Consider the following 23,565-nt stretch of genomic DNA (forward strand, 5'->3'; position numbering starts at 1 on the left):
CAAAAGACCAAGTGCTTGTGACGCGCCCCCTGGGCCAGTGCTGTTTGGGGATTACCCGGAGCCGGATCAGATGCGGGTTGTAGTCTCCGAGTGGCGGCGACCCGGTCCGTGCCCAGGGTGTCAAACTCAGTGTGTGGCAGTCTTTACAGATGTTGTTAAAGGTCCTTAATGTCGACTACGCCACCCGTTGATTTGCGGTCACAAGGCCGCCGCTGCAGAAGGGTCCGCTGAGGCTGGTGGTGTGTGTGCAGCTCTGGTAGTATAACCCCCAACGGGAGGGGTATAGCCTCAGGGGCTCAGGTGTAGAGGATGGTGGTTGTGCAGGTGCAGGATGAATCAGCAAGAAGACTCAGAGTCGGGCTGTGCAGTTCAGGGGTTTTTACTTACGGGTGTTCTTATGGTCACTCTGGCCTGAAGCGACCACCCGAGCCGTGCTGCGTCCACCAGGTCCTGGACTCGGCCAACCCCCAGGCAGTTCTGGAGCGTGGTCCTGAGCTCCTGTCTGACTTTCCCTCTCTTCTGGCCGTTCTCACCAGGGATCCACCTATGTCCGGCTCCCTCGGGTCTCTTGGTGGGTACACCTCTTCTGGGTTCCCTGACCCTATACTTGGTCTGCCTTCCTGGTGGATTTGGTGAGGGTCGTGGCAGATCCTGCCCACGACCTCCGGTCTCTGGCTAAGGTGTGCTTTTCTCTCTGCCAGCTTGGGATCCGGTACCCTAGGTGCCAACCCTTCACCCTGTTGCTTGTATTCTGGGGTCTTGGGGTTCCTTCTCCTTCTCTCTGGGTCCTTCTGACTCCTCTCTCTCTCTTGGCCTTGGAGCTGGGCCCAGCCGGAACCACAACTCCCTGTCAACCCTTCTGGCTGAGCTTCTCTGCTCTGCTCCTCTGACTCTACAAAAGACAGACTGACTCACTCTACAAAAGACCCTGTCCTAAGATGGTGCCCACCTTATATACTCCCTCTATGTGTGAGCTCAGGTGACCAGCACCCAATGAGCTCCTAGCTTTACCCAGACTGGTCCCCCTATCTGCCCCTACACTACTGGGATGTTCCACCCCCCTCCCACTCCAGCCAGAGACAGACACTGTCGTAGCTGCACATAAACTGGTGGGAGTACCGTCGATCTGTCCCCCGGAAATGGGATGTGTGTAGTGCATGCAGCCTACTAGCTCAGTTCCACACTCCATCCTTACCCGGGAGTGGAATACCACACCTCTGGCTTGAGGTGTAATACCCCTGTAGCAGCCGAGTCCTCAGGGTGCTACATTCCCCCCTGGTAAATCACAGCACGTCCTCGGGCTGTAAAAGAATAAAAACATCACAAACATACAATTTTTTTTTTCATAAAACATAAACATATAAAACAATATATATACTATCAGCATAAAACTTTTTCATATAAACATTTTTCATAAATAACACTCTTGTTCCTCCGGCCACGGTGCAACTTGTGACCGGGTAAAGTGCGACAGTCTCTTCAAGAAAAACAACAGTTTCCTATAAAACCGGTAGGGGGCGCCTTAGAAAGCGCAACTATATACAAGAGGATATGGCCGCTCTCAGTCCTCGACCAATGGGGAAAAGGGATGGCTGCTCACAGTCCTCAGCCTGTGGGGAGATGGGACACACTGGAACAGTTCACACTTGTCCCAACGGGGAACATATTTAACTTAGCAGCTTGGCATATACCCTGACGGGTAACTATGTACAGTCTCTTTACCGTACTTTAATGACGGCGTACTCCTGCTCCTCCTTCAGACCCGTCCGGATCCTCTTGCTCCTCTTCACACTGTAGCTCCTCCTCCGTCAGCCGGTGTACATGAAGGGCGTAGGGTCCTTTGGCACACTTGTGCCGGGTGAACGTGACCTCGTCCCCTACATATAGGTCACGACCTCTGTGTCCCTCCGGCAGATGGGACTCCACGTCTCTGCGGGTGACAAAGACGTCGCCGGGGGTGTGATGATCCCTGATGAAACCCCAACCGTGCTGCAGTTGGAATTTAATTACAGTCCCGGTGGCACGGGGACCGTGGGCTGCACGGGGGTTCCTCCTGGTCCGGCTCTTCTGCCCTGCGCTCTGTTCCTGCAGCCGCTGCTCTCGGACCCGCCTCTCTCTTCGCTCCCGGTCAAAGACCTCTAACTGCTGCCGGCAGCACTCCGCACGCTCAGCTGCGGCTGCCCGAGTCTCTTGGGTGAATCCCATGAGGTCTCCTCCGGTGGGGTCCCACGCAAACTGCGCTTCCTCCAACGAGAGTGGGGTGATCTTAACGGGCTTCGGAACCGGAATCAGGGGCTCATCTAGGGGTCTTTCTTTCCGGAGTCGGGGATGGTGGAACTCCGGTGGCCACACAAAGGGCTGCCCATCCGGGCACGTGTGCTGGGCAAACAAGTCTTCACCCAGGTGCGGCACGGTGGACGTTGAGGGCGCGGTGGTGGTAGCGGCGCCCGGGTTCGCCAGGCCTTGCGACCAGGCCTGGGGTACCCTGAACGTAAAGGGCACCGTGAAGACGGCGGCGCCCGGGGTTACTTGGCCCAGCGACCACGCCGGTGGCTCAGTGAAGGTAGAGGGCGCTGTTGGTACTGCGGCGCCCGGGGGTACTGGACCTTGCGACCAGGCCGGTGGTGTTTCCTGCTTTGCCGCGCTCAGGGTTGAGGCGCGTGACGTCACAGGGGTCGCGGCCGCGGATTCTGCTTGAGGCCTTGTCTGGAGCGGTGACGATGCAGCGACGGGCACGGCAGGGGGAATTTCGGGCTCTGCGACGGGGAGCTGGGGCAGGCTCACGGCTTCTCGGCTCGGGGTAATGACGTCCCCTTTACCTGCCTCCGTCTGTTCAGCTCCCTTCTCGGCGCCGTCTCCGGCCTTCACTCCTCCTGCACCATCCTCAGAGGCGGTCTGTCTCCTCGTCTCGGGTGGCGTGCTTCGCTGGCGGGTTCTTGCCTGCAGGGCCATCTCTCGGCTCCATTCCGTCAGCGTCTCTCGCTGTACCTGGGCCATCCTCCGTGCGAGGCGCTCCAGCTCGGTCTGCGCACACTCCCGGTCTCGGGGGAGCTGTGCCAGGATCTCCACTAAGCCTAGTGGGGTTGTTGCTTGCAACAGGCTCCTGACCACTGGGTCGGTGCTGCCTGCCTCTCCTTCCATCTCCGGGTACGACTTCTCCGGAGTCCTCTCCAGACTTCTTGTCTCCGGGTGCGCTCTCTCCAGACTCCTCCAGGCTGCACCCATCTTCGTTCTTTTGTTCAGTCTCCGCCCACATTGGGGGTGGTCCCGGGGCAACTTTGTGATTCTCAGTTCCAGGGGCAGTTCTCTCACGCTGATGGACATCTCTAGCATCACAGTCTCCGTTGGTGGGGGCGGTTTCCACTTTTGGCGCCATTCCTTGACCTGGCCCACGATGGGAGGTGACCTCTTGCCACCCTCTGTCACGCCCATAATGGCGTCTGCTCTTCCAAGGCGGGAAATCTTCTGGAAATGGCGGGAATCGTCTCCCAGTGGCGGGAAACTCCGTGGATGGCGGGAAAAAGCTGCAGATGGCGGGCAACCGGCGGGAAACGATCCGTGATGGCGTCCCATGGCGGGGACCCTCTGGAACCGGCGGGAGACTTCTTTTTGAGGTAAATGTGGACTTTCTTCAGGCACGCAGTACCCGGTGGTTGCGGGCACGTAATCCTGCCGACTACGCCAAAGTTGACGCGCCCCCTGGGCCAGTGCTGTTTGGGGATTACCCGGAGCCGGATCAGATGGGAGTTGTAGTCTCCGAGTGGCGGTGACCCGGTCCGTGCCCAGGGTGTCAAACTCAGTGTGTGGCAGTCTTTACAGATGTTGTTAAAGGTCCTTAATGTCGACTACGCCACCCGTTGATTTGCGGTCACAAGGCCGCCGCTGCAGAAGGGTCCGCTGAGGCTGGTGGTGTGTGTGCAGCTCTGGTAGTATAACCCCCAACGGGAGGGGTATAGCCTCAGGGGGTCAGGTGTAGAGGATGGTGGTTGTGCAGGTGCAGGATGAATCAGCAAGAAGACTCAGAGTCGGGCTGTGCAGTTCAGGGGTTTTTACTTACGGGTGTTCTTATGGTCACTCTGGCCTGAAGCGACCACCCGAGCCGTGCTGCGTCCACCAGGTCCTGGACTCGGCCAACCCCCAGGCAGTTCTGGAGCGTGGTCCTGAGCTCCTGTCTGACTTTCCCTCTCTTCTGGCCGTTCTCACCAGGGATCCACCTATGTCCGGCTCCCTCGGGTCTCTTGGTGGGTACACCTCTTCTGGGTTCCCTGACCCTATACTTGGTCTGCCTTCCTGGTGGATTTGGTGAGGGTCGTGGCAGATCCTGCCCACGACCTCCGGTCTCTGGCTAAGGTGTGCTTTTCTCTCTGCCAGCTTGGGATCCGGTACCCTAGGTGCCAACCCTTCACCCTGTTGCTTGTATTCTGGGGTCTTGGGGTTCCTTCTCCTTCTCTCTGGGTCCTTCTGACTCCTCTCTCTCTCTTGGCCTTGGAGCTGGGCCCAGCCGGAACCACAACTCCCTGTCAGCCCTTCTGGCTGAGCTTCTCTGCTCTGCTCCTCTGACTCTACAAAAGACAGACTGACTCACTCTACAAAAGACCCTGTCCTAAGATGGTGCCCACCTTATATACTCCCTCTATGTGTGAGCTCAGGTGACCAGCACCCAATGAGCTCCTAGCTTTACCCAGACTGCTCCCCCTATCTGCCCCTACACTACTGGGATGTTCCACCCCCCTCCCACTCCAGCCAGGGACAGACACTGTCGTACCTGCACATAAACTGGTGGGAGTACCGTCGATCTGTCCCCCGGAAATGGGATGTGTGTAGTGCATGCAGCCTACTAGCTCAGTTCCACACTCCATCCTTACCCGGGAGTGGAATACCACACCTCTGGCTTGAGGTGTAATACCCCTGTAGCAGCCGAGTCCTCAGGGTGCTACATTTGCAGTATGCAGGCTTTGTAGGGCTAAAATAATCCATGAATGTTCTAGCTTAAATAGACTAGGAATTATGCTCTTCACCAGCACATGGAGCAGCATCACTTGCTCATGTAGGAAAAGCAGACTGATCAGCAATTTCAGAAATTTGTGGGCTTCCATGTCAAGAATTTCCTTTATCATTATCATAGTTGTTTTATTTTTAAATGTGGATTTTCTGTGTTTTGACTGTTGTGTATTTCCCCAATAGAGCCATGTGCAGGATTCATAATCTTTTGCTAAAATTAGTTTTTTTGCCGCCTTGTGTGAATTCCTCTGGTAGGTTCCAGCCTAGGACTGGGAACATAAAAGGCTGCTGAAGTCTTATTTTTTACCACTAACGTACATAGTTGGTAAACTCTGACTTTATATTTCCTATGGTCTAAGCAGTATGATAGTATACTCCCCAACTTTGAAGGATAAAAGAAGGACACTTAAACTGTGCCAATTTTTGTTCTACATTAAGCCAGTACCCTAACCTTGCCCAGTCCTTTATACGTGCTCATACAGAAATAGTGCTCATACTGATGCCCATTAGTGTTCCCACACAGTATAATACCCCTTTCATTGCCCCCGCAGTGCTCCCCACACACAGTATAATTTCCTCCATGCAGCATGATGCCCCCGCAATACATTTCCATGCTCAGTATAAATCCCCCACAGTACATTCCCCACCAGTCTGCTTCTCCCCCCTCACACACACTACATGCCTATGTAACCTCAACACACACACACATGTATATATAGGGTAATTGGATGCTTTGCAGTATTGTGACTTGCAGTAAATTGAATCACTACTAATCAAATTTTTTGGAAAAATTAAGAGGAACTAATGTTTAAATGACTGTAAAATTTTGCTTAATGAAAGAATTTTGCAAAGTATCATATGTCAGAAGAAAAATGGAGCAGTTGTACTTCACAATTGTTACATTAGCTATCCACAGTTATACAAAATATATATTTTTTCATTGTATGTTATTAATAGGCAAATATCTCAAATGGAAAGCTCAGCAAATGAATTTTAAAATAAACAATTCTTTATACAATTCGCACATTTTTTCACCTGCAAGAAAATATTATTGGTTAAAAAAAATATTTACTGTAATTATATAAACTGAATTATTGAATAAGTGGTTTGTCTGAATGTGGAAGTCTGCCTGATATTGAGATTTTTTTAATATGTTTTTTATCAAAATGTAACTTTTTATGAATTTATTCTAGAATCTACAACGATTGCAAATGTTTCTGAGGTGAAAGAAAACATGACCATGGGGTCCACTTTGGTCACTAATCCTAAAGGTGGTTTTGTGGTAAGGAAATGCTAAAAGATAATTGACTACTGTTATGTTATTGCGTATTGCTTGCATATGCCTTTAAGGGGTTGTCCGGTCCAAATCCACTTATGAATCCCCCCAGCTCACGCACTGTGTGCTGCGGAGATTTAAAGGATTCTGAGCCGTGATTGGAGGGTATGTATGCTGGGGGGACTCATAAGTCTGCAGTCACACAGAGTGACTGCAAACTTATCGATTTGGACCGGACAAACCCTTTAAAGGGGTTGTCCATTTTGAATTTTTTTTTCCCTAAAAAATGGTCAACACAGCATAAAAAAATATAAAAAAATGAAATTATATTCACTAAACCTATACTGTGATATGTGACCAGTAATAAGTAATCTCTGGCTGAAATGGGTCTTCCTGGTCAAGAGAGAGAGAAGGAATATGAGATCAGAAGGTCTCTTCGGAAGTATCAAAACAATCAAATCGGTGAGGTGCATCTACAGTGGACAACCCCTAAAGGTATTGATTGCATTGATCTGACCTTTGGGATCTCTACCGATCCTTTGATTGAAGGAAGCACAGTAAAATTATCTCTATTATATCTTGGGTTGGGAATAGTGCATGGAAAATGTTGTATTTCTGAATTTATTTCCTCCATTCTTTCCCAGGCTTGTGGCCCCCTCTATGCCTACAGATGTGGAAGTTTGCACTACACAACTGGAATTTGTTCTAATGTCAGTTCTTCATTTCAAGTTTTGAACTCAATTGCGCCAGGAGTGCAAGGTATGGTACATGATATCATAAAATATTATCCATAGCATCGTAGTCAGTCTTCTCAACTATGGATGATGTCTTCTCCAGAATGTGTCACGCAACTGGATCTGGTGATTGTTCTTGATGGATCTAACAGTGTCTACCCTTGGGTCAGTGTGACTGAATTTTTAGAGAAATTATTTAAAAAAATGACAATACACCCATCTCAAACACAGGTAAATACAGTGTTTTATCTTCATCCAAAACACCTCTTGTATGTCAGTTCTCCATCTCATGATAGCAACCACATAGGTTGTTCTGATCTTTTATTATTTGATTTGTATGCCTGAGACAAAATTCTGAAATTTTTTAACATGTTCAAAAATGTGTTTTCCCCTTTTACACCATTGTAGGACCCAAGATTGCTAAACCTTATACAAAAAATATGCTTTTCACATGGCTCAAGAAAGTTAACCCTTTTACGTATCAGATAGTTTTACATTTTAACTTTATGCCCAAATCCCTTAAAAAGTCACTATCATTTCAATAAACTTTAACTAAGTTATATAATATATATGTAATATATTTTATAAGAAATATCTGCTTATTTTTCCATCTCTGACACAAGTCTCCCCATGCCTCCTGAACTCAACATTTACTCTTTAGACTGAAAACTGTTTTCTTAGATCACTGAGGTGTCAGATTACAGCTGCTTATTGAATTCTATTGAGAGGGAAAATGATAGCAGAAAGGAGCTTTGTGAGAGAACAGACTTACTAAAGAGCTGAAGCTTTCTAATAAGTGCTTTATCTCACCCCAGAACTGGATTCACAGCTACACTGCTTAGATATTCAGATTTGTGTTGCTTTCAGTGCCATGGACCAACACAAAGATTTGCCTTATTTAATGGAGCTAATCCGCATGCATCTGATCCATTTGCTTTTCTTTCCATAATCTGCCAGAATAAGTAGCACTTTTTTTTTCCTGTGCAGAGAAATTTTCTGTAACATGTTAACTCTATGTGCTCGACTAGCACTGGGAATGTTTGTTATTTTATTACAGAATCCAAGTGGAAATTCACATAATATTTTGAGTGTTTAAATGGAATCTTAGACAGTATGACTTATCCCACCTTACTAGTGAATTATCGAGAGGTCATCCATCACTGTGTTGGTAACTTCCTATTTTCTTTCTTGGCTCCGTTATTATTGTAGGTTTCAATAGTTCAATATGGAGAAAACGTAACTCATGAGTTTAACTTGAATACCCATTCCTCTACGGAAAGTGTGCTAAAAGCAGCAAGCAAGATCAAACAAAGAGGAGGCTCTTCAACATTGACAGCTCTTGGCATTAATACTGCAAGGTATGTGTGAAAGGATGAGTAATTTTTTTTTTTACAAAAATTTGCAAAGATTTTTTTTCAAGGGGGTTTTCTACAATCCAGAATGGAAACTCTGCAGTAGCACAAGACCTTACTATGTAACTCTACAAATTTACAATTCTTCAGTCTGAAAATGTTGCTCAATAACACGTGTAAGATCTATACTATAATGATGGTCACATTAGCTGTTACCCAGCCTTTTCCAGGAACTGACATGTAGTGCAAAAAAAAAGTACTTATTTTTAATGATGTTTGGTTTTTATTTGGAAATAATGGTATTTAACCTTGTTACTGTGATTGTCGATTTCTACAGTGTCCAAAATACAACATCATATTTACTGCAGTTTAACTCTGTGCACCCACCACTAGCACTAGGGGAAGCGAAAATGCTCATAGCACACTGTTTATGGGTCCATTAAAGGGAGTCTGAAAGCTCAAAATGACTGTTCTAACCAAATTATACTTATTTAATGCAAAAGATGTGCTATAAGAGGAAACACTGACACTTATTCCTTCCCTTCAGGATACTTCACCGGTCAAAAACTCTAAACTCTTCTGAGTACTTTTCCCCGTTAGACATTGTATGTTGTGCGTAGTGGAAAGTAAATATCATATAATGGATCCTTCTGCTGTCCCTAACATATCCCAATATGGAAACGTAAAATGTCTACAAGCCCCCACTGAATTATGATGCTTGGTATATATCCTATCCGCAAAGGAATGCAAAGACTTCTAAATGGAATTATCTTTAGATTTTAAGGATGAGGTTTACCAGACTGGAGCATGACATATTTAGTTTCTTAAACAATATATAGTATTGAGTATTTCTCCTCTACTACTGGAAAATTCTGAGCCTCTGAAACAAACTGAAGGCGGAAATGACTCCTGTGAAATATAATGTTCTGACCACTTCTTGCAGTGATAAGTCATGGTATTGTAAGAGTATGATCACTTCCCCCTAAACAAAAAAAGAAAATCCTTCCATTCTTGGGTCTTCCTCTTCTTAATGTTGCGAAAGCCAAGAGTTGTGTGCGAGTTTAGTTACCATCAATAGTTCCCTAGGCAAAAAACCTTGAAAATGTTGCAATCATTTTCACTTTAGTGACTTTTTTGGACTATCACAAAGTAACTTATAGCTATACGGTACAGATGTAGCAAAGCCGAAAATCACAACGCTACACCATTAGCATACGGTGCACTAAACAAATAGCACAGGTGCCGCATTGGGATTTTTAAACAGAGTAGTGTGCCATCTGTTAAAAGGAATCGGTCACCAAGTTTTTGCTATTTAATCTGAGAGTAGCATAATGTAGGGGCTGAGACCCTGATTTGAGTGATGTATCACATACTGGGCTGTGTCTTGTTGCTTCAATAAAATCAATGTTTTACCAGCAGGAGATTATCACTCCGGGACTAGTTGTCCGGTGCCATGTAGTCCTCCTGCTCTGTATAACCCCGCCCCCATCCACTGATTGCCAGTTTTCCGCCTATGCACAGTGTACACAGAAAGCTGCCAATCAGTGGTATGGGTGGGGTTATACAGAGCTCAGCATTCAGAGAACTGCTAGTTCTGCCAAAGAGAAAAAGTGCTCAAAATGACTGGGTAGACCCAATCCAGCAAAGGCAAAGCATATCCTCTAATATCCTCTAATGAGCCCAGTCTCTGTCGCAGTAATGGGCCCCTACAAGTTCAAGTTGCATGTGACCTTAGAGCTAAAACTTGCAACTAGAGTCCATTTTTGTGGCTTGAAACACGAATAACATACTAGATCTCCACTGAGATTACAAGACAATTGAAGTATGGATAAGGGTGGTCCAGTAGAATAATTTCCAGTGGTTTGCCCACCATGCCCACTGATTATTTCCATTGTTTTTATAAAAGAAAAGACAGACGCCATATTTTAAACTACACTGCACTGCTCGAAAGGTTTATCCATGACAATAAGGTCGCGTGTCTTCCAGGATGTGGTTTTCACTTGAAGATATAAAACTTGTAAGAAACCTCAAAGACATAGGAAGTGGATTTCAGTTTACTGAGCAGAAATTCTACAACTTTTAACAAATGAAGTTTATTTAGCTGTAAGGTGCATCAGCGAGGTAGTCGTGGGCGAGTTGTAGCCCCTGCTCGCTCTGGCACCCTACAGACAATTCGTGTCCTCCCTCTGTTGTGTGGCTGTGTATGTGGTGCTCTCCACTTACTTCAAACCATCCGATCGCGGCTGTCTCCAGGCATCTCTCTTCTGGGACCAAGGCAGCAATAAACTCAGAGGTCACGAGGTTCTTAACCAGAACTTGGACTTTACTTGGGGAAGAGGAATATGTACAGTATTTACAGGCAGATATAATGGATAAGGCCCGACAGGTTATTATCTCTCTCACAAGCGCTGGCAACATCTTCAGCCCTGGTTCCCTCTTTGAGTGAAGCATCTCTGTGACTCTATCTCTAGCACAAGAGACTCTTCTGTAATACTAACAGTGATCTGGATCCAATCTCTCCCCCACGTCTTAGCCTGGAGTCCTATTTATCTTCTTCTGCTTCCTGCAGACTAGAAGTGCCCCGGGTCCTCAACACTTCCATTGAGCTTCTCCGGCCGGCTAACAGGACTCTTGCTCTTGCATAGGGAGACTTTTGCACTATTGATCCCACTGTCTGAGGGTATGGAACTCCCGTCTACCCTAGCAGCCACATATATTCAGGCTGCCCATAATGGTCACTGTCCTATCTCTAACTGCCCTCTGTACACTAAAACAGAGGCTTTTTGCTAATGTGCCCACCCTCTGTGAGCTGTCATCACAGAACTTTAACCCATCACTGTCTATAACACTACTAGCAGTCTCAACCTGACATCTGCACCCAGGACAGTGGCATCTTGTGGCTGATTACAGGTACTGCAGCCCACAAGGAACTATGCCAGAGCTAACCCCTTAGCTTGGCCTACCACAGTTCAGAGAGGATTAATTAAGGGAACACTTTCCTTAACTACTTCAGTGCCTAGGAAAGGCTACGTCCTTCCCCACTATTACATTCCCCAACACTTTAATGTTGGTCGTCCCCGACCACACTAATCAATCAATACATATCAGCAGCTATGACATCATATACATTTACTAAAACATTTTAGTACATGACTGGTCCTAAAGTCTTCCTCTTGAGTAGGAGACCAGCCCTTCTCGGTTAAGGGCCCTGGAACTGCAATTCAGGACAGTCCATTATCAAGTTTCAAACTTCTCAAAGATACCGTTCCTTCTTGGTAAGGACCCTGGAAACACAATGTCCATGTCCTTATCTTTAAGACAAGTTACACACCATTAGCCCTCAATCTTCTTCAAAGGCTGCATTCTGAGGCACACAGTCACAGGTAACACCCCGTGAGTCTCTTTCTTCTTGGCCCTAGCGGGGGTCACTGGTTCTTCCCGCTAGACCGCAAGTCTCTAGGATTTAGAGGACAGTCATCCTCACAGTGTGCCTCAGTGTTTCAAATTCCAGCAGAAAAAGGTGCAACAAGGCCAACAAAAATAAAAATAAAAGTAAAAAACAAAAAGAGCAGCTCTCTTGGGCACACAACTTTTAGTGCTGCTTAAGGCCTTTCTGGCCTGGAAGGTAGGGAAACAGTCCTCCATATATATTTTTTTAACTTACTTCGACATGAGGTACTCCACCCCCATTGGGAAACAGTCCCAAAAAAAAAAAACAGGACCACAGCTGGTGGGTCCTAGTAAGGGAAGAGGTGAAAGGTCAGCGGACCTTCTAGCCAGCTAGCTCACTTCTTCCGGGCCTCCCTCCGCTCCTTCATGAAGGCGGCCCATGCTGCAGACGAAGGTAGCTCCTTCCACCTCCAAGGCTGGTCAGGATATCAGCTACGCCCGGGGTCCTCATCCGAGGATGTAGCGCTGCCACAGCCGACTTGAGTAGGGCCGTAGCTAGTCACTGTGAAGCTGTGGACTTCCTGACTGACAGCAGCCTGAGCCCTTCCAACGGCTCCTTGCTTAACCGCCTCAGCCCCTTCTGGGTGTTTGGTTGCAGAATCAGCCTCGCTAGGAGAGTCGGCTCCACTGCAGCTCTGGAAATCTTCCTCCTCTTCACCTACTACATCTCCCCACTGCTGTTTCTTGGGTTCATCCTTCTGCAGGACGCCGGCCTTGGGAGGGGGCAAGAATCCTTTAGGGGCTTCCCTAGCCCAGCGCTGCAGGGCCTCTCTCTTGGCCCTTCTCCGAAAGGCCTCCTCGTCCTTCTCAAGGATATCTTCCCACTTGTATCGTCAGGTGAGTGCAGCCGCATACCACCCTCTAAAGCATTCACATTTCACAAAATGCACAATGTCTCCTACACGTAAGTTGTGAAGGCGGTCAGGCAGATAGTCCCGTTTTATCACTTCAAGGGTCACAAACACTTCATGCCCAGTCTATTCCTCTTCTAACAATCCATACCCCTCACGGACATGGAACTCGAGGACTCGCCCCCGAGTCTGGGACGCCTCCACCGACTCCCTCCTTGCTGCGTTGGACCCCTCCAGCCAGCCTCTTTGGAAGATATCGGTCCATCGCCGCTGCTCTCGTGGCGTCATCGGGGGGTTGCGGGTAGTCCACTTCAGACTCCCGAGCTCGGCATAACGCTTTGCCGAAGGGGAGTTGACGGCCTCCATTGCCAGCTGCCAAAATCTCTCCCGTGCGGCCTTCCATTTAGGGGGCCTCGCCTCCGCACCATCCCCTTCAGGCCTTGGGTCCCCTGTCGCTGCGGAAACTATCGCGGCAGGCGCCGCAGGCGAAACCGGCCGCTGGGGCATAGACCGCTCACCTCCTTCAAGCTCCGCTGCAGTTGTTGCTCCGGCCCCACTGGAATGTTCTCCTCCCTCAGCCGAGGGGGACGTGTCTTCCGACATCCGGCTCCAGCACCACATACGAATCTCGTGGACGAGCAGGCCAAGCTCTGGATCGGGCCTAGTGGTCCACTGAACAGCAACTGGTGGCAAAGGCTCACAGGCAGCATCCGCGGGTGAGCGACTCCCGGCTGCGGCCCCTGGGGTGGTGAACTCCTCCTCACTGCTCGACTCGCACATATCATCAGATCCTCTGACTGCCATCTTCCCAAGACGTCCACTGCAGCACCTCCTTCCTCTCGCGTGCCGGACAGAAAATGGCGCCGGTCGCTTACCGGTGACGCGCGTCCTGCGCGTCCAACTCCGCCTCTTCCTGGGCCGGCCTTCTGACGCGACCGCCGCATCACTCGTCACTCTCGGCAGCTCCGCCTTCAGCCGCGCCCCTTCTCTGTGCGCGCTGATACTCACGGGGCCGGACTTCACTTTATGCCACGCCCTCTTCCTCACTGGACGTCCCATCCTGGGACGCATCTTCACCGCTGGGCCCATCCTTCTTCGGGCCGGAACTCGTAGGGGCTGGACATCTTTTCGCGCTCTCCGGCGCCGTCCACTCCCATGATAGGCGGTTCTTCTCCCAGACTTTACCGCCATTGTCACCATCTTGGAATCCATGCTTCTGGCCGCCATCTTGGGCCGCATGCCTTCCAACACTTTCTCCTCAGTGTTCTGCGTCGGCTCTTCCCCGCTTTCTTCATGCGAGGAGCTCGCATCCTGCCGACTACGCCAAATGTAAGGTGCCTCAGCGAGGTAGTCGTGGGCGAGTTGTAGCCACTGCTCGCTCTGGCACCCTACAGACAATTCGTGTCCTCCCTCTGTTGTGTGGCTGTGTATGTGGTGCTCTCCACATACTTCAAACCATCCGATCGCGGCTGTCTCCAGGCATTTCTCTTCTGGGACCAAGGCAGCAATAAACTCAGAGGACACGAGGTTCTTAACCAGAACTTGGACTTTACTTGGGGAAGAGGAATATGTACAGTATTTACAGGCAGATATAATGGATAAGGCCCAACAGGTTATTATCTCTCTCACAGGCGCTGGCAACATCTTCAGCCCTGGTTCCCTCTTTGAGTGAAGCATCTCTGTGACTCTATCTCTAGCCCAAGAGACTCTTCTGTAATACTAACAGTGATCTGGATCCAATCTCTCCCCCACGTCTTAGCCTGGAGTCCTATTTATCTTCTTCTGCTTCCTGCAGACTAGAAGTGCCCCGGGTCCTCAACACTTCCTTTGAGTTTCTCTGGCCGGCTAACAGGACTCTTGCTCTTGCATAGGGAGACTTTTGCACTATTGATCCCACTGTCTGAGGGTATGGAGCTCCCGTCTACCCTAGCAGCCACATATATTCAGGCTGCCCGTAATGGTCACTGTCCTATCTCTAACTGCCCTCTGGACACTAAAACAGAGGCTTTTTGCTAATGTGCCCACCCTCTGTGAGCTGTCATCACAGAACTTTAACCCATCACTGTCTATAACACTACTAGCAGACTCAACCTGACATCTGCACCCAGGACAGTGGCATCTTGTGGCTGATTACAGGTACTGCAGCCCACAAGGAACTATGCCAGAGCTAACCCCTTAGCTTGGCCTACCACAGTTCAGAGAGGATTAATTAAGGGAACACTTTCCTTAACTACTTCAGTGCCTAGGGAAGGCTACGTCCTTCCCCACTATTACATAGCGATGAACTCTTTGTTGAGAAGCTTACCATAGTCCGAACACATCAAGAACTACCATGTAACTTTTATTACTTAACGTGATCAAGCACTCAATGATAACCCATTCCCGACACGTGACGCACTTCATACTTCAGGTCTCTGTCTTTGATGCAAGCTCAGAGTCTGCATCATTGCTGGCAGATAATGGCTGTGATACACAGCCATCATCTGCCTCTAACAGCAGCAGTTGGAGCTAAGTTCTGTCCGCTTCTGTTAACCACTTAAACGCCACTGCCTTTCTCTGACAGCGGCATTTATATTGCACAGACCGGGGCAGTATGCTGTTTGCCTTCCCCCGCAATGTGATCATGAGGCACTGATGAATTGCTGCTGAAGATCCCCATGTCTGTCATGATGGTACGCCTATAAAAACCAGAATGTGGCTGGACTCGTGTAGGAGACTGTGATTTAGTATAAGCGGTCAGGCGATCCCCTAAGAGAACTAACATAAATAAAAAAAAAAAAACATTTTCAGCCATTAATATTAAAAAAAATCTAAAAAAAAAATACATACTTTGCATTACTGTGTCCAGAAACGTCCAATCTATCTAAAATATACAATTAATTCACCCAATCGGTAAATGCCTTATTGCAAAAAAAATCAAAATTGCATTTGTTGCCGAAATTGCATTTGTTGGTCGCAACAGCCCATTGAAAACAAGTCCTCATACGTCTATATGGACAGAAAAATTAAAAAAAGTTATGGCTCTTGGAAGAAGGGGAGGAAAAACGAAAGCGCAAAAATGGAAAATCGCCGTGTCAGGAAGGAGTTAAATGTGCTTTTACAATCTATATCTATTGTTCTCTGTTCTCCTGCTGCTGCCTCGGTCTCTGAGATCGGTGCCTCATCTTCATCTCCACACCCAGCACACATTCGAGTCCTAGACATACTGACATGATCTCACACCAATACCCGACATTTGTTGGATATTTCAGAAAAGAAGCATTTAGTGAAGAAAGAGGTGCTCGGAGAGGAGTAAAGAAAGTCATGGTGGTTGTAACCGATGGAGAATCTCACGACGGTTTTCTCTTGAAAAATGTGACTGGTGAATGCGAACGCGATGGGATTGAAACATACGCCATTGCTGTAAGTATTTTTTAATGGCCTGCTAAACTACATGGCTATACACACTAAAAGCCACTATATTTTTATACCAAAAGATTGGTGTAAAATGGTATTTAAAAGGAACCTGACAGCTAGATAAACACATATAAACTAATTATATGGCTGCATCTGTCTTTTTAGGCTGATTACAGGTGACACCATTGTATGGTGAAAATTTACAGCATTGGCCACAGCCCCACTATCAGTATTTGGTCAGTATTTGGTCAGTATTTTTTCTCAGCTCTGGGAGTCAAAACCAGGTGAGAAGTTGACGCACCCCCTGGGCCGTGTGTGGGGGAATACCCGGAGCCGAGTCTCTGTGTAATGCTGGGGGTTGTAGTCTCCGTGGTGGCTACCCGGTCCCGTGGCTCATGGTGGTCGAACCAGTGGCGGATCTGTTTATTTGGTTTTAAATGTTTAAATGTCCGACTACGCCACCCGTGGATTGCGGTCACTGAGAACCGCCGCTACGGGGCAGACCGCTGAGGCTGATGTTGTGTGCGCAGCAGAGGGTAGTATAAGGAGCAGAGGAGTATAGCCTCAGGGCAGCGTGTGTAGATGGTGAGGGTTCTGATGCATGGGCGCAGCAGAAATGTCTCAGAGTCCATGCAGTGCAGTTCAGTGTCTTTGCTGTTGGTAATGGAGAAGGCCCTGCTGGGAGTACTGGCTAACATTAGAGGCCTGGTCAGTCTGTGAGCGAACAAGAGTCCCCCTGGCCAGGTGGAGGTGTAGGCCTTCCCGTCTGACTGCACTCTTCCTGGCTACCCTGCTGTAGTCGTGTAGTAGCCCACGTCCCTGAGTGTACCGTGTGGTGCTCACCCGTATGGCTGGTGACTTGGGGCCTTTGGTTCCTTACGCACCTCGATGGCGGTGCCGGTCCCTTGCGTGTGACTGAGCCTCCGGGCTTTCTACGGCCTGAGGACCTGAAATCCCCTGCCAGGTGGTTTCTGCTGCTGGATGTGAATATCCCCACAGCCTCGGACTCCGGTGTCCAGTTCTCTGCGTCTTCTGCCAGGATGAGCGCTATCAGCTCCAATCCCTGGCTTTCAGCTCCTGGCTCCTACAGAGCTCCTTGCTGCTGCTCTGTCCCTTCCTCTGGAACTAGCCTGTCTAACCCCGCCCCAGATCCAGTTTATAAAGGGCAGGTTCCTCCCCTCTCTGGACAGGGGCAGGAGGCATGGCATGCAATAATGCTCCTGACCAGGAAAAACCCATGCTCGCTCTCAGACATGGTATTTCTACCACTGTGGCAACCAGACCCCTGGGGTGCCACATTCCCCCCTGGAAAATTTTAGTACTCCGGGACTAAACACATTTTATGAAAACATACATAACAGGGTATAAGCAATAACACATCAACATATGTTCAAGGAGTTCAGTCTTTATAGGCCACGACGCTTCCGTAGCCAGGTGTCCATGTCACCCAAGATGTATTTTGAGGGACCCGTCCCAAATCCTCCACGTAGGCCCTGGGGTGGCTACAGGGCATTGATGATCCGGCGTTGGACCACGTCTTCAGCCACCTCCACGGGTTTTTGTTCTGTGGTCTGACACAAAAGGGGCACTGAACAGGTGCAACTATTTACAAAGTACAGTTCCGGTTATTCATTGTCCATAACCTGTCAGTCCATAAACCCTGTCGGGTAACTTGAGAAACGTAATTATTATTCATGCAATAAACATAAAACATTTCAACATTTGCAATATACAGGTATATATCCTAGATTCTCCAACGAGCGGGCATCTGACCTCTAGTGCTCCTGGTGGACCTACGTAACACACTATCTGGTGGTGTTCTTCCTGGGTCCCCTGTTTCCACCCCTTGTGTAGTGGGCTCGCTAGTGTCTGCACTACAGGTGTTTGGAGATGTTACGGGTAGGTTGGGCAGCTTTCTGCGTACTCTTTGGCTTACCACGGGCATGGCAGGCTCACTACTAGCAGAGGGTTGATTCTCCTGGGCTGCTAGTATGGAATCTTCTGCCTCCGGGGCCGGTTGCTCTCCCAACACTACTTGCTCTTCTGTAGGCCCTTGAGGGGCTGGCTGCAGAAAGGTAAGGACGGATACCACAATAGCGTTGTTAATTTGTGTCCAGAACCGGGGAAATTCGCCGAGTACTGTACTGACCATTTCTTCCCTTTCCTCTGCGGGTTGAGGGCTATCTTGGTCTTCATCAGTGCTTTGCAGCTGCTCGGGACACTTCTTCAGGTGGTCTCTGGAGATAGTGGCTGTGGTCTCTCCTCCATCCTTACTGATAATGCATACTTTCGGATTTTCATGGCTTGAAGGCAGTACTGTGTACGGTTCTTTCTTCCACTGGTCATCCAACTTATGGAGCCGCCTCTTCCTCTTCAAGACCTGCTCTCCAGGTGCCAGAGGAATAGCGGGAGCATGCTGGTTGTAAGTCCTCTCTTGCCTTTCTCTTGCTTGAGACAGACTCCTCTCAACACTCTCCTGCACTTTCCGGTACTGCTGCTGCCGTTCTGTATCCCAGTCTGCCTTTGGCGAGGTGTCCTCGGGTGTCAGGACTCCCATATCCAGGTCAATAGGCAGCTTACCAGGTCTTGCTCTCATTAGGTAAGCCGGGGTGCAGTTGGTGGAATTTACTGGGATGTGGTTATACAAGTCCACCAGATCAGGCAGTTCTTCAGGCCACAGACTGCGTTCTTCCAGGGGCATCGTTTTCAGCAAGTCTATCACCACCTGGTTCATTTTCTCGCACAATCCATTGGTTTGGGAGTGATAGGGCATTGTCCTTTTCTTCTTGCAGCCATACAGGTTGCAGAACTCCTGGAAGACCTCCGCTTCGAAGGCTGGACCTTGGTCAGTCAACACTTGCTCCGGGTACCCGTGTGGACGGCAGAAGTGCTGCTGGAAGGCTCTAGCGGCTGTCTGAGCTGTTAAGTCCTTGACAGGGACCACCACCAGGAACCGGGAGTAGTGGTCTACGATGGTGAGGGCGTAGACGTACCCGGACCTACTTGGAGCCAGCTTCACATGGTCCAGGGCTACCAGTTCTAGTGGCTGCTTGGTGATGATGGGCTGCAGGGGAGTCTTCTGGCTGGCACGGTCCTTCCTTCTCAGGTTGCACGGGCCATAGTCTCTGCACCATCTCTCAATGGCCCCTCTCATGCCTACCCAGAAGAACCGTTCATTCAACAGGAACTCCAACTTTTTCCACCCAAAGTGCCCTGCTCCGTCGTGGTATGCCTCCAGGACCATAGCCGCGTCTCGTCTCGGGACCACTACCTGCCAGGTTAGCTCAAGTGTCCGGGAGTTGACAATTCTCTGGCACAGCTTCCCCTTGTAGAGAAACAGTTTACTCTTCTCCTTCCACAGCTGTTTGGTCTCTTGCGGAGCGTCTGGGTCAAGGCGGGCATCAGCCTGTGTCAGCATCTCTTTTACCAGGCGGACTGCTGGGTCACTGTCTTACGTCTCCGCCCAGCTGTAGTGGGGTAAGGGGTTGAACGTGGCAGAGTGCTTGTCCCTTACACAGTGGGAATACTGGGTAATCCCATGACGGTGGAACGCAGGGAGTTCAATCTCTTCCAGTTCTTCTGGATCTTCCCCTCCGTCCGGCAAGTTCGGCATCCTGGACAGGGCGTCTGCATTGGCATTTGTGCATCCCGCCCGGTATTTGATGGTAAACTCATAGTTGGACAGCCGGGCCATCCATCTTTGCTCCAGGGCACCAAGTCTTGCAGTGTCCAGGTGTGTCAACGGGTTGTTGTCCGTGTACACAGTGAACTTGGCAGAGGCAAGGTAGTGTTTGAAACGTTCCGTCACTGCCCACACCACTGCCAGGAACTCTAGCTTGAAGGAGCTATAATTCTCAGGGTTTCTCTCTGTGGGCCGTAGTTTTCGGCTGGCATAAGCAATTACCCGCTCTCTGCCCTGCTGGATCTGGGATAGTACGGCTCCTAGCCCCACGTTACTGGCGTCTGTATGGAGGATGAAAGGCTGGCCGTAATCAGGGTAAGCCAGGACCTCATCCCCCGTGAGGGCCATCTTCAGCTGGCGGAATGACTCCTCTTCCAGCTTGTCCCACCTGAAGGGCGGCTTCTGATTCTTGGTCTTTGACTGACCCAACAGGATGTTTTGCATAGAGGCTGCCATTTTGGTGAACCCGGGGATGAATCTTCGGTAGTAGCCTACCAACCCGAGGAACTGCCGCACTTCCTTTATGCTAGAGGGTCTTGGCCAGTCCTTAATCACTGTGATCTTATCAGGGTCTGGAGCTACTCCGTCAGCACTCACCACGTGTCCCAGGTACTGTACCTTTGCTTTCAGTAGATGACACTTGGAGGGTTTCACCTTTAAGCCATAGCCTGCCAGGGCGTCAAACACCTCTGCCAGGTGTTTCAGATGGTCCTCATATGTTTTGGAATACACAATGACATCGTCCAGCTATAGCAGGACCGTCTCGAAATTCCTGTGCCCCAAGCAGCACTCCATCAACCGCTGGAAGGTTCCTGGTGCATTGCAGAGCCCGAACGGCATACAGTTGAATTCGCTGAGACCCATCGGGGTGGTGAACGCGGTCTTCTCCTTGTCTGCCTCTGCTACAGGAACCTGCCAGTACCCGCTAGTAAGATCCAAAGTGGAGAAGAAGTTAGCAGACTTTAATGCAGCTAAAGATTCCTCTATCCTAGGTAACGGGTACGCATCTTTATGTGTGATACGGTTGACCTTTCTGTAATCTACACACATTCTGATGGTGCCATCTTTCTTTTTCACAAGAACTAGTGGAGCTGCCCAGGGGCTACAGCTGTCCCTGATTACCACAGCCGCCTTCATTTCTCGCAACATTCCCTTGGCATTCTGATAGTGTGTAGGGGGTACAGGTCGGTATCTTTCCTTTATGGGTGGATGGTCTCCCGTGGGGATGTGGTGTTCTACCCCCTTTACTTGCCCAAAGTCTAGCGGGTGTTTGCTAAAGACTCTTTCGTACTCCTGCACCACCCGGTAGACTCCCTGTTTGTGGTGTGAGGGAGTGGAGTCGGTGCCCACATGCTGTTTCTCACACCAGTCCTCCATTTGTTTCTTGGAGCTGTTACCCTCCTCTGGTTGAGAGGGAGGTAAGGGTTCCACATCCTTTACAGAGTTTTGGTTAACGGTGAACAATTTGGCTAGAGTGGCATACCGGGGCAAGTATACTTCTCTTTCCCCATTGTTTAGGATGCGGACGGGTACCCTCCCATGGCGTACATCAACCACCCCCCGTGCTGTCAAAATGGTGGGCCTACTGTCTGAGTAGACGGGTTCTACAATGGCTTGGTAGTCCCTTCCTCTTAACCCGATTGCAGTCCGGCACCAGATCATCATCTCACTTTTTGGGGGCATGGCGATAGGGAACGGGTCACTCATCCTAATGCTACCAATCTCACCACCAGACAGTTCTACCTGTTGCCTTTTCATCAGGGCTCTGATCTCTTTTTGTAGGACACGCTGCTGGCTGGAGCTGGCATTCACCGTAACCTGCTGTAATATGACAATTATCTCTGCAAGACAATTTTCAATAACATTAGTACCCAAGGTTATCTTAGGGTGGCTTTCACGACGGTCAATGTCCACAATAATCAGTCCTTGCACTGGCAGTTCAACTTTACCAATTTTTATGGTCATCTCCTTGAATCCTACCTGCGGCATGGGCTGACCATTGCTTGCGATGATGCTCAAATCGTCATCTGGGTAGCGGGTAATATCTGAGTCATTCCAGTACCACTTAAAAAGCACATAGGGGATGGTGGTTACCTGTGACCCGGTGTCCAGTAGTGCACTCATAGGAATGCCATAAGCACCACAGGCAAGACCTGTCGTCCCCCTAAGTACTTATCACGCCAGCTCGATGGGCCTGATGGTCTTATGCCTGGGGTGTCGGCCCTCTGCCCCAGGTTGGGCCCGTTTAAATAACAGTACCTTGCCATATGTCCTGGTTGGTTGCAGCGGCGGCAGATGGGTTGTCCATCCTGGTCGTAGCGGTCACTGGGCATTCCTCTGGACGATGGGATCCTCCTCTGTCGGCGCCAAGGGACGTCCTCCGGACTGGAAGCCAGCTGGATCTTTCCTGGAGGGGACACCTGTAAAGACTGCACAGTTCTGGTTAGCGCGGCAACGCTTTTGGTCAGCTCTTGGACCTGATAGTGCAGGTCTGCAGCCGGAGCTTTGTCCAAAGCCTGTGCATCAGCTCCCACAGGCTCTGCAGACAAGGGCGCCGTTTCCTGGTGATAGGTGATAGCGGGGCGCCTGTGGGTTACAGCGCCACAGCTGGTTCTCAGAGCACCCGGACGGCCCTGTCTTTAAACTGCGCAAAGTCCAAATCAGGGTTCTGCAAGGCCATTACACGCAACTGGGTTCGGTGGGCGCTGGACTGTAGACCCTCAATGAACTGTTCAGTCAACAGCTTATCCTCATTCCGCACGCTGTCAGGGTCTGCCTGCTTAATGGCTCTCAGGGCCTCCTGCAAATTCAAAGCATAGTCCCGTATACTGTCTTGTGCCCACTGTTTGCATCCATAAAATCTTAGCTTGATCTCTGCTGAGGTGCGGATATCAAAAGTGTCCTTTAGACGAGCCAGTATTTCCTTTACAGTCCCCTTTTCCCTGGCTGACCAGGACTTCACTTCTCTTTGGGCTGCTCCGATTAACTGGCCCATCAGGATGCTCACTTTTTGTTCCTCAGACAGGGGGTATACTTTGAATAGGCTATTTAGTCTTTCTTTAAAGTCGCTCAGGGTATGCGACTCCCCTGAGTACTGGGGTAACCATGCCGCTCCGGGGATATACGGCATCGTGAACGGCATCACTGCGGCAGCAGCCGCACTGGCGGTGGGAGCTCCCTCCTTTCCTGGTGTCTTCCTCCCCCCTAGTTAACCGTGGCCTACCTTCCGTTGCTTCCTCTCCGTAGGCCGCGGCTCCGCAGGCGATCGTCGGGGTCGAGGACCTTGCGTCGCGCGCTGGTGATGTCGGCGGGAAAATGGCTGCGGATGGCAGGAAAACGGCTGCGGATGGCGGCAAACTACACCACGGTAAGTATCACAGTCTTTCTTCAGGCACGCAGTACCCGGTGGTTGCGGGCACGAAATCCTGCCGACTACGCCAAAGTTGACGCACCCCCTGGGCCGTGTGTGGGGGAAAACCCGGAGCCGGGTCTCTGTGTAATGCTGGGGGTTGTAGTCTCCGTGGCGGCGACCTGGTCCCGTGGCTCAGGGTGGTCAAACCAGTGGCGGATCTGTTTATTTGGTTTTTAATGTTTAAATGTCCGACTACGCCACCCGTGGACTGCTGAGGCTGATGTTGTGTGCGCAGCAGAGGGTAGTATAACTCCCCACAGGAGGAGTATAGCCCCAGGGCAGCGTGTGTAGATGGTGAGGGTTGTGATGCACGGGCGCAGCAGAAATGTCTCAGAGTCCATGCAGTGCAGTTCAGGGTCTTTACTGTTGGTAATGGAGAAGGCCCTGCCGGGAGTACTGGCTAACATTAGA

The 23,565-nt window shown here is 49.7% G+C and overlaps 1 protein-coding gene across 1 annotated transcript in view; it reads left to right on the top strand.

Moving 5' to 3' along the window:
• Positions 1-23,565, top strand: part of ITGA1 (integrin subunit alpha 1) — a 254,281-nt gene that overhangs the window by 100,734 nt on the left and 129,982 nt on the right. The window contains exons 4-8 of the mRNA XM_073680314.1: positions 6,195-6,283; positions 6,922-7,036; positions 7,115-7,242; positions 8,221-8,369; positions 15,916-16,066. Of these exons, the coding sequence (XP_073536415.1) occupies positions 6,195-6,283; positions 6,922-7,036; positions 7,115-7,242; positions 8,221-8,369; positions 15,916-16,066 (632 nt within the window). The remainder of the gene's footprint in view (positions 1-6,194; positions 6,284-6,921; positions 7,037-7,114; positions 7,243-8,220; positions 8,370-15,915; positions 16,067-23,565) is intronic.

This window comes from Phyllobates terribilis, unplaced genomic scaffold (assembly GCF_046119375.1).
Source record: "Phyllobates terribilis strain yellow unplaced genomic scaffold, ASM4611937v1 Scaffold_1__5_contigs__length_1240528914, whole genome shotgun sequence".
Taxonomy (NCBI): Eukaryota; Metazoa; Chordata; class Amphibia; order Anura; family Dendrobatidae; genus Phyllobates; species Phyllobates terribilis.